This window comes from Miniopterus schreibersii (assembly GCF_964146895.1).
Source record: "Miniopterus schreibersii genome assembly, chromosome: 18".
In the NCBI taxonomy this organism is placed as follows: domain Eukaryota; kingdom Metazoa; phylum Chordata; class Mammalia; order Chiroptera; family Miniopteridae; genus Miniopterus; species Miniopterus schreibersii.
In genome coordinates, this window is record NC_138121.1 from 1,050,750 (window position 1) to 1,065,409 (window position 14,660).

Sequence of the window (14,660 nt, forward strand, 5' to 3'; positions counted from 1 at the left end):
GGTTATGAGTTCAATCCCGGGTCAGGGCACATAAGCTTTAAATTAACTTTTAAAATATGTTACTATCCTATTTAAAAAAAAAAACCTTAGAGGTCGGCGCATCTCAGGTTGAAACCGGCTCGGGCAACTACGAAACGTCATGAGAACATTAATGAGCGCTCGTAAGTGGTATCACGGGGTGTAAATAAACTAAAACCCGTTGCTTTGCTCTCTGGGGCAGGCGGGGAACTTCTTGGAGCTATAAAAACTTCAGCCCCAATGCCTAGTGCCTGTGAGGGGCCCTGGGACGCTTCCCACCGTTTTAAAATAAATGCTTATTTATCTTGGGCAGTGTTCCCTGATATCACTGGACATAGATACGTTGGGTTGCAGGTTTCACAGCTGACCTGGCTCCTCAGAGGGGTCCCTGCAGGGGAGGTGAAGGGCACGCCCTGGACTCAGCCCCCTTGGATTCTCTGTTTCCATCTCTCTCTCTCTTTCTCTCTCTGTGTGTCTCTGTCTCTTTATTTCTATGTCTATCTCTCTGTGTCTACATTTATTTCTCTATGTCTGTGTCTCTCGATCTCTACATCTATGTCTATCTCTCTATCTCTGTCTCTCTCTGGGCTGCACAGTGTGGTGGAGAGAGCGCCTTGGAACCCCAGGAGCCTCTGTAGAAAGACACTAACCCTCACATGAGGTCCCAGGCATCCCAGAATCAGTGGCACCGGGAAGAGGCCACTTCACACAGTGACCTGTAGTTCACCTTTATACAAGAACTTTGTTTTCAGTTTTGGTTGGGATGTCACCAGACAGGAACTGGGCCCGGAGCGGATCTGCCTGGAGTCCAGCCTGCAGGGTGTGGGTTGGTGACGTCCGGCAGGAAAGATTTCACAACATGGGCTCAGGTGATTTTGAGAGGACGTATGTTAAAAGCTGGGGACAGTGAAACAAAAGAAGGGCCTAGACTGAGCTGCTTTAATTCACTGGGAAGTCAGAGAAAAGGGGGCCCTGAAGACAGGTTCAGGGGGTTAGCCCCTGATGAGCTGCCCATTGCTCCCTGGTTGCAAGTCTCATGGAGTCCCTTAGAGTTTAGGAGGGACTGAAAATTTCATGCCTGAGAAGGGGCATGGGCGTACCCCAGAGAGCCTCAGCTGGGTCTTTGTCTCCAGGATTTTTATCTCTTTTCTGTGGCAAGAATCTTAGAGGAGGGTTTCAGTGGACTATGCATCAGCTTTCCAGGTGTTTTCAATATGCTGACGCATCAAATTGGGTGTATAGTGGCGTTTGGGATCATTCTCTGGTCTGCTTTACTGTTTTACTTTTATCTTGGGTCTGTCTGGCTCTAATTGGATTTGTTGTTTCCCCGACTTCATTGGTCCTTGGGTCTGGCTGGCACAAATGCACTAATTGGGTCTCTGCCCTCTATCTCCCTGACCAGGGTGATTTGAGCTCTGCGTTCTCTGGTCGGGGAGAGGAGATATAAACCATTTGCTCTCAGGTGTCCTTGGTTAGGGGAGATAAGGTCTTGCGATTCACCAGCTGGCTCTACTTTGTTCTAACTGCTCCGCCATGTTTAATTTTCATGTCTCAGTTTCCCTATTCTACTTGCCCAGGAATTTTCCTAGCTTCTTACCACCTTGCCTCTTAACAAAAGAAACTAAACATTACCTGTAAAACAGTCGATCCTCATTACAGGTGGATTCCATATCTGCGAATTCACCTACTTGTTAAAATTTGTGTTACCCCCGAATCAATCCCCATGAGAAACCCACCCTGCAGACAGCCACCCACACCTGTGAGACGACCAATCTCTCTGGCTCCTTCCTGCCGTAGGCCCTGCTCACTGTCCCTGTGTCCAGGGAAGAGGGTACCTGGCCAGCGGAATACATTCCACCTGGCTGGCCCAGGGTCCTCCTGGAGCGACAGGAGGCCCCACAGCTGCTTCTGGTCACCAAACCCGGGTCTGCCCCACCTCTGCCTCTATTACTGTGTCTCTTGGAGAAGTTGTGCCAGTCTCACTGAGCCTCTCATCCCCACTGTAAACAGGGCTGAGGCTTTGATCTGTGGGCAGCCCATCATTAAGCAATTCATTTGCAATTTAATTATTTATTCTTGTTTCCTGAGGCTGGGAGAAGGTGACTCACACTCAAGCCCAGCCCCCTAGGAGCTCCCCCTGTGGGCTGCAGACCGACGGGAACAGGTCCTGCTTTCGTTCCAGGAGTGTCCCCTCCTGCGTTCACCCGCTCACCCATCATCTTTTTTACCATGAAATATTCCCCGAGCCTCCAAGCCTCCAGGTCCCAGAGTGGAGACCCAGAGACAAGCCAGGTTCCCTCTCCACCCTGTAATATCTGCGGCTTCAGAGCCCCACACGAAGAGAAAGGTTAATTATTATTTTGGGTAATAATTATAACGGTGCTACAAAGGAGCAGGTTGGCTCGGGTAGGGTCTGGGCGGTCAAAGGAATTCTTGCCCTCGGGCCTGGGAAGTAGGGTGAGAGCAACGTTCCCTCAGTTCTTGTTTACTCAGCGGCCCCACCTGGGAGCTGGCAACACGAGGGCTCTGTCGTTGAGTTGCTCACCGGAAAGATGGGAAGGACGGTGGGCGGGCAAGACACACAATAAGTAGCTCAAGCCCGAGATGGAATATTCGTCAGCTTTCCAGGTGTGTTTGTAATATGCTGATGCATCCAAATGAGCATATAGGGGAGTTTGGGATCATTCTCTGGTCTGCTTTACTGTTTTATCTTGGATCTGCCTGGCTCTAATCAGGTTTATGTTCTTTGTTCCCCTGACTTCATCCGTCCTTCGGTTTGGCTGGCAGAAATGGCACTAATTGGGGCTCTGTCCTCTGTCTCTCTGACCAGGGCGATTTAAGCTCTGTGTTCCCTCAAGTGTCCTTGGTTAGGGAAGATAAGGTCTGTAAGTTGTTCAAACTGTTTGGCTTGTTTGATGATGTTGTCTCAGTTTCCCAATCCCACTTGCCCTGGAAGTTTCCAATTCTTACTCTCCTCCCTCAATAGGAGGTCCCTAGAGTCATCAAATTCATGGACAGAAAGCGGAATGGTGGCTGCCAGGGGCTGGGGGAGAGGGAGGGATGGGGAGTTACTGTTTCATGGGGACAGAGTGTTAGTTTGGGGTGATGACCAGAGTTCAGTGGCTGGATGGTGGTGATGGTGTTGCAATGTGAACACCACCAAACCGTACACATAAAGATGGTTAAAATGGCAAAGTTTACGTTATGTATATTTTATAATTAAAGAAACAAGATCCCTCTGGCGGCTAAAGGGACTGGGGTGCAGGAGCGGGAGGAGCCAGAGCCAAAGCAGGAAACTGTCTATGGTCCCTGCTCCTGCTCAGGTGACTCACAGGGACTGAGACCAGGTGATAGGGTGGTGAGCAGTAGACAGGCTGACTGTGTTTTGTAGGTGGAGTCAACAGGACCTGAAGACAGATCTGATGTGGGGGTGATGGAACATGACAGTGAGGGGTGACCCTTCCCTGTTTGGCCCAACGGCCAAATGGAGTAGTGAAGAAGGAAGTTTTTTGCTGAGGGAGACAGGCTGGGGGTGGGGTAGAGTGGGGTGGAGGGAATTCTTTGGTTCAGATGCCTATTAGGAAATCCAAGTGGATTCTGGGTATTTATCTGAAAAAAACCAAAATATTAAATTGAAAAGACACATGCACTGCCATGTTCATTGCAGCATTATTGACAATAGCTAAGATATCGAAGCAACCTAAGTACCCATCAATAGATGACTGGATAAAAAAACTGTGGTACAACCCTGGCCGGGTAGCTCAGAGCATCATCCTGATAGGCCAAGGTTGTGGGTTTGATCCCTGGTCGGGGCACATACAAGAATTGACCAATGAATACATAAATAAGTGGAACAACAAATTGATGTCCCTCTCTCTCCCTTTCCCCTCCCCCCCTCTCCAATCAATCAATAAAGACAAAGAAATGACTGGATTAAGAGGAAGTGGTGCGTATATGCAATGGAATATTACTCGGCCATAAAGAGTGAAATTTTACCATTTATGACAACATAGATGGACACAGAGGTTTATGTTCAGTGAAATAAGCCAGTCAGAGAAAGACAAATACTGTAATGATTTCACTTATATGTGCAATCTAAAGAACAACATAAGCTAACAAACAGAAACAAACTTATAGATCCAGAGCAGAGACCGATGGTTGCCAGATGGGGGGGGGGCTGGGTGATAGTCGATACTATTGTGATAACTGTGTGGTGCCACGTGCGCGCTGGAAATACTGGGAGGGGCACTTTGTAGAGTAAGGGATTGTCTGACCTGTAAGATGCACACCTTAAGCTAATACAGAATAATACTGGATGTCAACTGTAAGAGAAAAAAGTCCAAGTGGAGACGTCAAGCGGGCGATGGGCTGAGAAGGGGAACGAGACCCGGCGTCCCTGGAGCAGAAAGGCCGGTGCGGCCGGAACGCCGCACGCGAGGGCTCGGGCCGAGGCGGCGGGAGGGCGGCCACGGCGGGCCCGGCGGTAACCCGGGCGGGGCCGGAAGCCGGGCCCAGCCGCCACCGCCGGAGCCCGGGGCAGTAACTGCGCGGAGGCGGCCGTGGGGACGGCTTCTCCCGGGCCCGCGGGGCGCGCAGCTCAGCCCGACCGGGATTTCTTCCCGCTCCGAAAGCCAAACATTCTCCCCGCCCTGGGGCAGCGCGGGAGAGGTCGGCAGGCACTACCCCCGCCCCATTCAGGGGGGAAACTGAGGCCTGTGGGCGGGTTCACGCAGAAGGACCCGAGCCAGGCGCCTGGGTCACGTCGGGAACCCGCGTGGACCTGAGGCCCGGTTAGTTCCGCCGCGTGGGGGTGAGAGGCCACCCGTCGTCGACGGGACGCGTCCCGCACGCCACCACTGGCGCGGAGCTCCTCCTTCCTCCTCCGCGGGTTCCTCGCGGTACCTCCAGAGCGCCGAGCAGCGTCCGGCCACCTCCGGTCTCCAGGACAACGCCGCCATAGCTCCTCCTTCCCACTTCCCCCTTGGCGCCCTGGCTTCCCGTCTGCACGTCTGCGCATGCTCAGTTTCTGCTCGGGGGCGGGGGGAGAGCAATGGGAAGCCCTGCTTGCATCCTGGGAAATGTAGTCCAGTGCCTGGCGCGCCAGGAAAGGCCATTTTTGCTATAAACCAATAGGCCGCGGGCAGCGCTCGGTGCATCTTGGGAAGTGTAGTTCTGGCGCAGGCGGAGCCTTTTGGGGACGGGCGTGCGCGGGTCTCCAGGAGGAGAGCCAATGGGAAGCCGCCCTCGTCGCGCGGCTCCCTGGGAAATGTAGTGCCGATGAGGCTCGCGGGGTTGAGGGCGGTGCGTCAGGCCGGAAGGACGCCTCGGTCTCCGGGAGTGTGGGTGGGAGGGGCCACTGAGGAGCTTGGCGCAAAGCCTGCCGGGGCATGGAGTCCCGGTGAGCGTTGTGCGCATGTGCGGGGAGGCGAGGGGCTTGGGGGGGCCTCGCCTGCGAGAGTGAGGTGAGTGAGGGGAGAATGAGGGAGGGGTCGGGGGATGGCTGGAGCTGTGGGTGGGGGCCTGGAGGCCGGTGGAGGGAGGGGTGGGAGCGTCGGGGGGAGGGGATGAAAAGGGGGTCGGGGGGCCGGGGGGGAGGGGAGGGGTGCGGGCCCCGGGGGCGGGGGTCGCCGGGAAGAGTTGGCAACTGAGGGAGGGGAGTTGGGGAGGGCTTAGGACGGGGGGAGGGCTACAGCTGGGGTGGGATCCGCGCCCTAAGGGGGAGTCTGGGTCCCCTGGGCCCGTGGGAAAGGTTTGGGGGCAGGGGCTTTAGGTGGGGTGCAGGTGGTTCCTTTTGTGCGCCCTGTCCACACCCTTGTCAGTTGTGAGATTCCCGAGGATTTCTTGCCTAGTTTTCTGTCTGGATGGAGAGGGCGTCTTTTGGGGTCCCGCCTAGCTTGTTGCTGGGGGTTGAATCCATTACTAGGAGGGTGCTGTGTTTGCTGTGATCGCCTGAGGCGGCCCCAGCCCCCCCCACCAGGTCAGCTCCACTCACCCTCTTTTATTTCCCCTGCAGCTAGATTTCAAAGGCTGCAGAGGCAGGTGCCTGGGTTGCAGCCTGATTCCCGGCCGGGCCCGTGTCACATCCGTGTTTCTCTCTCTGAAAAAGCAAATGGGAAAGAAATGTCCTCGGTGAGGATTTTTAAAAGTAACAGCCCGGCCGGCGTGGCTCAGCGGTGGAGCATCTACCTCGGATCCCGGAGATCGGCGTTCGATTCCCGGTCGGGGCACAGGCCCCGGTGTCCAGCTGGATCCCCAGTCCGGGGCGTGCAGGAGGCAGCCGATCAATGACTCTCCTCATTGATGTTTCTCTCTCTCTCCCTCTCCCTTCCTCTCTCGGAAATCAATAAAGACGTAGTTAAAACAAATTTTTTTTGATTAGTAAAGAATGAACCAATGAATGCATGAATAAGTGGAACAGCAAGTTGATGTTGCTCTCTCTCTCTTCCTCCCTCTCTCCCTTCCTCCCTCTAAAGTCTGTAAATTAAAAAAGAAAAGAAATTGAAGCTCTAAGGAAATGAGGGTGCTGAGGACCCTCAACCGGAGGTAGTTACTTATATTACTGAGACTTTGTGAGTTGGGGGCGGGGGGTGCTGCTAGTAACAAAACAAATTCATACATTTAATTAAAAATTAAATTTAAAGATTATTTATTTTAGAGAGAGAGAAATATTGATTTGTTGTTCCACTTACTGATGCAGCCATTGCTTTATTCTGTTTTTTTACTATGTCTTTATTGATTTCAGAGAGAGGAAGGGAGAGGGAGAGAGAGAGAAACGTCATTGATGAGAGAGCCATTGATCAGCTGCCTTCTGCACTCCCCCCACTGGGGATCGAGCCCGAAACCCAGGCATGTGCCCTGATGGGGAATTGAACCTCCATCTCCTGGATCCTATGCTGATGCTCAACCGCTGAGCCATGCCCGGGCGGGCACATTGGTTGATTCTTGTATGTGCCCTGACCAGAGATTGAATACACAGCCTTGGCACATCGGGACAACAGCTTGAGTTTTTACTGCAATTCTTGGGTTAGTGTGATTTTAGACCCAGGAATGGAGGCGCGGTGTGTCAAAGGTGTTGGTTACCTTGTCCAAGGACAACTAGCTGGTTGGTGGCAGGGTTGAGATTTGCTCCGGAGCCCTCAAGCTCGAGTCAATATTTGTCCCCAGGGTACATGTGGCAATATCTGGAGGCATGTTTGGTTGTCACAGCTGGGGAGATACTACTGGCATCTAGTGCAAGAAGTTCAACATTTTCTATGGCAAAGGATTATACAGCCCAATGTCCACCAGTGTGGCGGTTAGAAACCTGGAGAAGACAGGTGTTCACTGAATGCTGACTCAGTGCCTCCCACTTCCAGAACCCCTTGTGGGGTAGGAGCCACGATTAGTCCTCTGTTACAGGTGGAGAAATTAAGCCCAGAGAGGACAAGGCATATGACCAAGGTCACACAGCGGGTCAGTGGCAGAACTGAAAATTGGAGCCAGGCAGCCCAGCGCCAGAGCCCATCTCCTCACCTCTTAATAAACCCAGCCTGGGTTACTTATTTTTAAAAATGTTTAAAATTGATTTTTGGAGGGAGGAGAGGGAGATAGAGAAACATCAGTGTGAGAGTGAAGCATTGATTGGTTTCCTCCTACACACCCCGTACTGGGGATCAAACCCAAAACCCAGGCATGTGCCCTGACTGGGAATCGAACCTGCAACCTTTCAGTGCTGCGGTCAACACCCAACCAATGGAGCCACACAGACCAGCACAGCGCTTTGTTTTATTGGGGGCATGGGGAACTAAGGCAGAGTCGACATCAATTGCTCCAGGTCACACTGCTCCTAAGAGGGGACACTGGGGTATGCACCAGCACCCCTGCCCCTCACTGTGGGAGGCAGCAAGTTCTGGAAACACTGGGCTGGGCTCTCAACGTGCTGGACGTCTCACCCCACAGGTGCTGCCGTCCCCATCAGGGCTCTTAGGCCCCCATGGAAGTCCTTTCCCCGCTGCCCGTGAAGCAGGAGGGCCAGACCCCTGAGGGCCTGGCCCTGGACTCACCATGGCACCGTTTCCGCCACTTCCACCTGGGGGACGCCCCGGGCCCCAGAGAGGCACTGGGCCTGCTGCGCGCCCTGTGCCGGGACTGGCTGCAGCCCGAGGTACGCACCAAGGAGCAGATGCTGGAACTGCTGGTGCTGGAGCAGTTCCTGAGTGCCTTCCCCGCTGACATCCAGGCCTGGGTGTGCAGCCGGCGGCCCCAGAGTGGAGAGGAGGCCCTGGCCCTGCTGGAGGAGCTCTGGGTGAGCATGCAGGAGGCGCCCCCCCCCAATCCCTGAGCAGCCTTGTGGTCGGAGACTGGGTGCCCCTCCAGCCTTACTGTCTGCCCGGTCCTTGGCCTGTGGGAGTCTTTTCCACCTGTGAGCAGACAGACCAAACATGTTCAAGGGTGTGACAGTAGGGATGCTGTCAGTGGGAGCCTCAGGCTGGCAGGACAGTTTATCTTTAAATACGTTTTATTGATTTTAGAGAGGAAGGGAGAGGGAGAGAGATAGAAACATCAATGTGAGAGCACAACAGATTAGCTGCCTCCTGCACTCCCCCTCCTGGGCATTGAGCTTGCAACCCGGGCATGTGCCCTGACCCGCCACCTCCCCAGGTAGATGGTGAAAGGGCTGGGAAAGGGTGTTCCAGGCAAAAGAGTGGAGACCCAAGAGAGCTTGGCATCTGGGACACACATGCTGAATACTGTGGCAGGGACTTAGAGTTCCAGGTGGGGACCCCACCAGAGGTGGGGCCAGAGGGGGTGTCAGGGGCCAGGGCACCCAGGCCTCACGGGCTACTGCAGAACCAGTGGGCCCCTAACACCCTGGGCTGCACGAGTAGTCAGGAATCGATTTACAGAAAGGTGACCACGCGTTACCCACCCTGCTGCCTCCCTGACAACAGGCATTTATCTGTATGTTCCAAGCAAGGTGCTGCTATGGAAGGCTGGAGGCTTCCTGCTGAGTCCTCTCACCATCTGAGAGAGTTAGGCAACGCTGATTTTCACCCTAACGACTGCTTTAGCCCGAAAGCATTGGAAATAAGTAAAATGTGAGGGAGCGGGTTGGATGTGGACGACTTCTGCATCAGCCCCTCATTGGCACCAGGAGGATCCTGACCTTTTCCTCGGCGACAAAGGTTTGAGGAACCAGGACAAGAGCAAGAAAGAACCAAATATTGACCCTCTGCAGCTTTGTCCGAAACCTTCCTTCCTCCTGGCTGGTGCCGTCCTGCTCAGAGCTGGGCACCGTGTGAGCTGGGGGAGATCCTGTTCTGAGTTAACTTTATTTTTTCCTGAGTTTAAAGTGGCTTGTGTTTTTCTTCCTGAATTTTGTCACAAGAGTTTGCAAAGGGTGGTAAGAAGCTACGGCAATATTCAGAGCAGGTGTATCTGTTACCTGTAGCTGTGTAGCAGGTCACCCCAAACTTAATAGCTTAAAAATAAACATTTAGCATCTCATGCAATCTCGGTGGGTCAGGAACTTGCAGTGGGTCTGGTTTGGGGTCTCAGGAGGTTGCAGGTAAGATGTTAGCAGAGGCTTTTGTCACCTGAAGGTTAGCCCAGGGCTGGAGGAGGCGAGGCAGCTCCCTCATGTGGGCCTTGCCTGGGGTGGCTGAGTGTCCCCCAGCGTGGCAGCTGGCTTCCCCCAGAGTGGGTGATGGGCCTCGGTGAGTGGTTGAAGGTGATGGGGAGAGAGAGGGACAGAAATCCATGCCCTTCCTCAGGTGTCTCAATTCAGAATTGGTATCTCGTTTCAGGGACCAGCGATGAGGGCCCCTCGGGATGTGACAGAGGGCTCCGGGGTTGGCCTCCAGAAGGAAGATGGCCGCATGATTCCTCTAGGTGAGCAGCTGACCCCGTTCTCACACCGCTGGCTTCCTCCCCAGCCCAAGGTGGGCCTCAGCCTGCCCGCCACTCATTTCAGTGAGCATCCCTGGTGTCCTTGCTGTGGGCTCCAGGGGCTGGAGATGAATCAGTGGCCCTGCCCTGGAGGGCAAAGTGGGGGCGATGGGCAGGCTGGACCATGGCGCCGGTGACACGTGCACCAGGTGTAGCGAGCTGAAACCCCACCACAGCCCCTGAGATATGCGCATTGCCCACGTTCTGTAGCTGCAGACATGGGTACAGAAATAAGGTTACTCACCTGAGACCAGGGGTTGGCAAAACCCAGAACACACTGGGCCGTCTGGCCTGGACCTTTGCACCCACACCCAACCTCTCAGCTAGTTGCATGGAGTCCCCGAGTCACATCTTGTTGGTTGTGATTGAGCCATGCTCGTCCCGATCCGTGCACTATGGTCAGGGGTGCAGCACCCCATCCGGAGAGCCCAGGCCTGGCGCACATACCTGCCCACGGGGCTGGGGCTTGAGCTAGAGCCAGGTCTGTCCAGACCACATGTGTGACAGTGAGAAAGGGAGGTCAGGTGGGACATCAGCACAGGCAGACAGTGATTCTGGGCCGGTGCAGAACCAAGGGCCAGGCGGCCAGGTGCAGCCATTCAGGTGGGAGACAGCTGAGGCCGAAACAAGCGGCTGAGGGTCACCCCAAGGTCGAAGGTGGAGGCAGCAGGATGGACTCCATGAATGAGGAGGGGGAGACCTGGGGGGGGAGGGGTCACAGTGAGGACAGGGGACTGGGGTGGATGGGGTCACATTGAGGACAGCGACAGGTGGTTCTTGGCAGTCCTTAGTCCCAGGGAAAACTGTGATGGAAGTGGACAGACTGTAAGGTGTAAGGGTGCTGTGGTCCTGGGGGGAGAGCAGAGAGGGTGGGAATTCAGGGCCCTTCCTGCAGTAGGGCGGGGCTGGGAGGGCCACAGGAAGAGGCCCCTGAGCTCAGTGCCCTCCTCTGCTCCCCTGTATCGGGGACAGTAGTGACCTGCTCCTGCTGGGATGTGTGAGGGTGAAGTGAGACTGCAGGTGAAGGCTCAGCCCCGCCCCAGCACACACGCAGAGAGCAGATCTTAGCGATTATTTTATCAGCCTGTGCTCCTGGAGAAAACACGGGTTGTGTGTGTCTCTGTGGAGTCCCCAGACCAGTTTGAAAACCCAGAGAAAGGGAATGTGTGGTTCATACCCGAGCCACCCTCCCATTTGTCACCCGGGTAGCCGGTCAGAGGCTTCCCAGCCCCTTGTGCATCACCCACCCATCAGCCGACCTCTCTCATCCCTTCACCTGGCCCCTCTGGCCTCCCCAGCACCCGTCTGTCCACCCCTTCACCTACCCACCTGTCCACCTGCCCGCTGATCATCCACCCATCCATCCTCAGACTTTTACTCACCCATTTTCTCCCCCATGGGCCCATCCAAGTGCTGATCTGCCGTCTGTCCATCAGTTCGCCCTTCCCCAGTCTCTTCTGTGCCCTGTACCACTTCCCACGCACACACCCATTTGTGCTGTGGGCATTTCCTCTGCAGCAGGCGCTGCTGTGAGGTCGCAGCGGTGAGTGAGGAGCCCGCGCCCACCACTGTCCCCAGCGCTGCCCTTCCTACCGACACGGCCGGTATCCCCGGCCTACCCCAGGCCGGCTGTGCCCGCCCCGCCTTGCGCAGAGCCTTCGCCCTGACTGCGCCTTTGCCCAGCAGGAGACCCGGTCCCAGGGGTTGAGGAGCTGGCCGCAGGGGACGCCCAGGCCACGCGCCCCTACAAGCAGGAGCCAGGCAGCCCCCCGCTGGCCCCGCCGGCCCTGCCCGCGCCCGACCTGCCCGCCTTCCTGGCCACGGCGGGCACCGTGTCCTGCCCCGAGTGCGGCAAGTCCTCCCTGAAGCCGGCACACCTGCTGCGCCACCGGCAGAGCCACTCGGGCGAGAAGCCGCACGCCTGCCCCGAGTGCGGCAAGGCCTTCCGGCGCAAGGAGCACCTGCGGCGCCACCGCGGCACGCACCCCGGCAGCCCCGGGCCGCACCCCGGCAGCCCCGGGCCCGCCCTGCGCCCGCTGCCCGCCCGCGAGAAGCCGCACGCCTGCTGCGAGTGCGGCAAGACCTTCTACTGGCGCGAGCACCTGGTGCGCCACCGCAAGACGCACTCGGGCGCGCGGCCGTTCGCCTGCTGGGAGTGCGGCAAGGGCTTCGGGCGCCGCGAGCACGTGCTGCGCCACCAGCGCATCCACGGCCGCGCGGCGGGCGCGGGCACAGCCGCTGCGCCGGGCCCCGAGGGCGGGGGGCCCTCCTTCCCGCCGTGGCCCTTGGGGTAGCCGCCTGCCACCCACCCTGGTGCTGCCCGCTGCGTCCTCTAGCCCCTCCTGTCCCGCAGCCCACCCCCAGGACCCACCCCTCTCCCCGCCTCTCCTCCCCAGTCTAAACCGTCAGATGCCCTAACGTTCTCGGTTCCTTCCCAGCTTTTTCTGCCCCAAACCTCACTTCCCTGCTCCAATCTCCCCTCCGCCCACCCTTTTTTACCCCCCAGGCCGCCCCACCCTATGAAAGGTGCCTCCCTATTCTACCCTCTTCTCCCCGCCCACCCCATGCCCTGGGGGAGGGCAGCAAGGTGGGCCAGGGGCCCAAGAGGGGAGCCCAGGGCCGGAGCAGCAGGTGGGCCCTTGGTCGAGAGGAGGCTGAAGGCAGGGGACTGGGTCTTGAACCTGGGAGAGCACCCCCAGGACAGATTGGAGGACAGGGGCGGGGCCTGGCAGTGGGCTCCGCGGTCCGGCTTCTCTCTGCCACCCAGGAAGGTAGGAGATGGACAGAGATGCCGCTCTGGGAAGCGCATGGAGACAATTCACCAGCATCTGCAGAGCAATAAAGTCACTGATGAGGTGTGCAGCCGCAGTCCCAGGTTCTGTGGTAGGCGCTTCTCCCGCCGCTGTGTCTGTCTGGGGAGAGGGTCGCTGGGGGGAGGCCTGGGAGTCTGGGCTCAGCCCTAGGGTAGCGCGGGGGGGGGGGCACGGAAGGAGGTGAGTCTCGGCCTTTGTGAGTGTAATTTTATGTTTGGCCTGGTGGGAAGGCATTGGAAGGTTTCGGGCAGGAGTTCCATCGTCCGATTCATACTTTAAAATCGATTTTAGCTGCTGAGCGGGAAACGGGGAATGAGATGCAGGTGAGCGGAGTCCGGTCAGGGAAGAGCCGGGAGCCGCCGGCTGTGGGGAGGCTGACGGTCAGCAAACCGGCTCCGAGTCCAGATGCCTGGGTTTCAAGGTCGTTGCCTGCTAGCTGTGCAGCCTTGGGAAGGTGACTTGACCTCTCTGAGCCTCCGTGTTTGTTGAGGGCTCAATGAGCCCCGTTCCCTACCTCGCGGGGCGCGGGAGGGTCCGGTGAGGCCCGCGTGCTGACGGTGCTGCAGGGAAAGTCCCTACCCCGTGCCAGCGGCGCCCGCCTTCTGCCCCACCCACCGGCGCGAGGACGCGGGGCCCGGCCAGGAGCCTGCGGTCTCCCTCTGCCCCGGGTGGGCGCCCAGAAAAGCCCTTCACGGGGCGCGGGGCTGCGCACGTGCAGGTGCGGGGAAGAGGGGGCCGCAGACGACGGGAAGCGGCCGGGATCTCGGGGCCTGCAGCTCTGCGCAGAAATGAGGAAACCCTGTGGGTCGGCAGGGGACCCCCGGGAAGCAAAGGGCAGAGCCAGCAGGGCCTGCCCCCCTTCACTCTGGTTCCTTCTGAGAAGGAGGGAGAGACACAGATACACCGAGAAACGCACGGCACATGGAACAGAGTAGCATTGGGATGACTATGGAGGGGCTGGGGGGGACTGGGAATATCGGGGGCTCCCTCCCTAAGGTACAGAAACGTCTGATCACGCTGCGCACCTGACACTCATAATACGGTATGTCCACTGTCATCGAGAAATGAATTTCCAAAAGTTAAAAAGAGCAGCAGAGGGAGAGAGCGCCGCCCGCACAGACGCGTTGGATCTGTCCACCCGCCGGACACTGCGCCGTTCCAGCGGCTACGCGGGGGTCCGGTCCTGCTGTTGACCCCGAGGCTGGACCCCTCTGCCCTGGGGACCGTCCTGCGCCCTGTAGGAAGCCCCTGAGCTCCACCCACGAGACGCCAAATCGCAATAAGCAAAAAAAAAGTCAGCGGCATGGGCGGGTGTCCCCAGGCGAGCACCGCGGGGCTGGAGACCAGCGGGGCCGCATCGCCGCCCTCGCCGAGCTTACTTTGCAGGGAGGGAAACTCCCACCCAACAAGGGAACCAATGAACAGGTGCTTCACGCGGGAGGGGAAACGGAGGCAGCGAGGCGGATGGGAAGACGCGAGAGACTCGCGCAGCTGCAGGGCCGCCCGGGAGAAACCGAGGCCCAAAGGTGCTGGGATACTGAGCCCATCCCCGGTAGGGGGCGCTCTCACATCCACGCTTCTCTCACTTCCCCTCTCTCTCTCTCAAAACAAACAAACAAAAAACCAAACAAATCAATCCAGAAAAAAATCCCACCAATATGTAAAACATTAAGCGGTTCTGTTGAATGGCTCGGTGGGAGGTTGCAGATAAAATTCCCGGAAGGGAATCCGCATAGGGCGGGAACAGAATGAGTCCTGGTTGTTTGCAATAGCTCCTCCTAGCAAGAGCCCCCTCCGCTTCCTCCTGGCTCACCCCTGGTCCTGGTATCCCGTCTTCTCACCTGGCCAGGTAATATCTCTGAGACCCCCCCCCCCATTCCACATCTCAGGGGAGAGAATTGC

General features: G+C 57.2%; 1 protein-coding gene across 3 annotated transcripts; it reads left to right on the forward strand.

Annotated features, from left to right (window-relative positions):
- Positions 1–5,385: 5,385 nt before the first annotated feature.
- On the forward strand, positions 5,386–12,819 carry ZNF444 (zinc finger protein 444). Of its 3 annotated transcripts, XM_081117751.1 has the most exons (5): positions 5,394–5,480; positions 6,032–6,147; positions 7,957–8,302; positions 9,804–9,888; positions 11,629–12,819. In XM_081117751.1, exons 3-5 carry the CDS (start codon positions 7,991–7,993, stop codon positions 12,237–12,239), a joined length of 1,008 nt encoding a protein of 335 aa, XP_080973877.1. In that variant the 5' UTR covers positions 5,394–5,480; positions 6,032–6,147; positions 7,957–7,990; the 3' UTR covers positions 12,240–12,819. The 3 variants fall into 3 exon arrangements, with proteins under 3 accessions (XP_080973878.1, XP_080973877.1, XP_080973876.1); XM_081117752.1 differs by lacking the exon at positions 6,032–6,147 and having other exon boundaries at positions 5,386–5,480; positions 11,632–12,819; XM_081117750.1 differs by lacking the exon at positions 6,032–6,147.
- The last annotated feature ends 1,841 nt before the right edge of the window (positions 12,820–14,660 follow it).

What these genes read in the sequence shown, in the direction of transcription:
- ZNF444 (XM_081117751.1), top strand. Translation starts at nt 7,991, where the DNA reads ATGGAAGTCCTTTCCCCGCTGCCCGTGAAGCAGGAGGGCCAGACCCCT. An exon ending in CCCTGCTGGAGGAGCTCTGG is followed by an intron (nt 8,303 to 9,803) that starts GTGAGCATGCAG and finishes ATCTCGTTTCAG; the next exon opens with GGACCAGCGATGAGGGCCCC. An exon ending in TGGCCGCATGATTCCTCTAG is followed by an intron (nt 9,889 to 11,628) that starts GTGAGCAGCTGA and finishes GCCTTTGCCCAG; the next exon opens with CAGGAGACCCGGTCCCAGGG.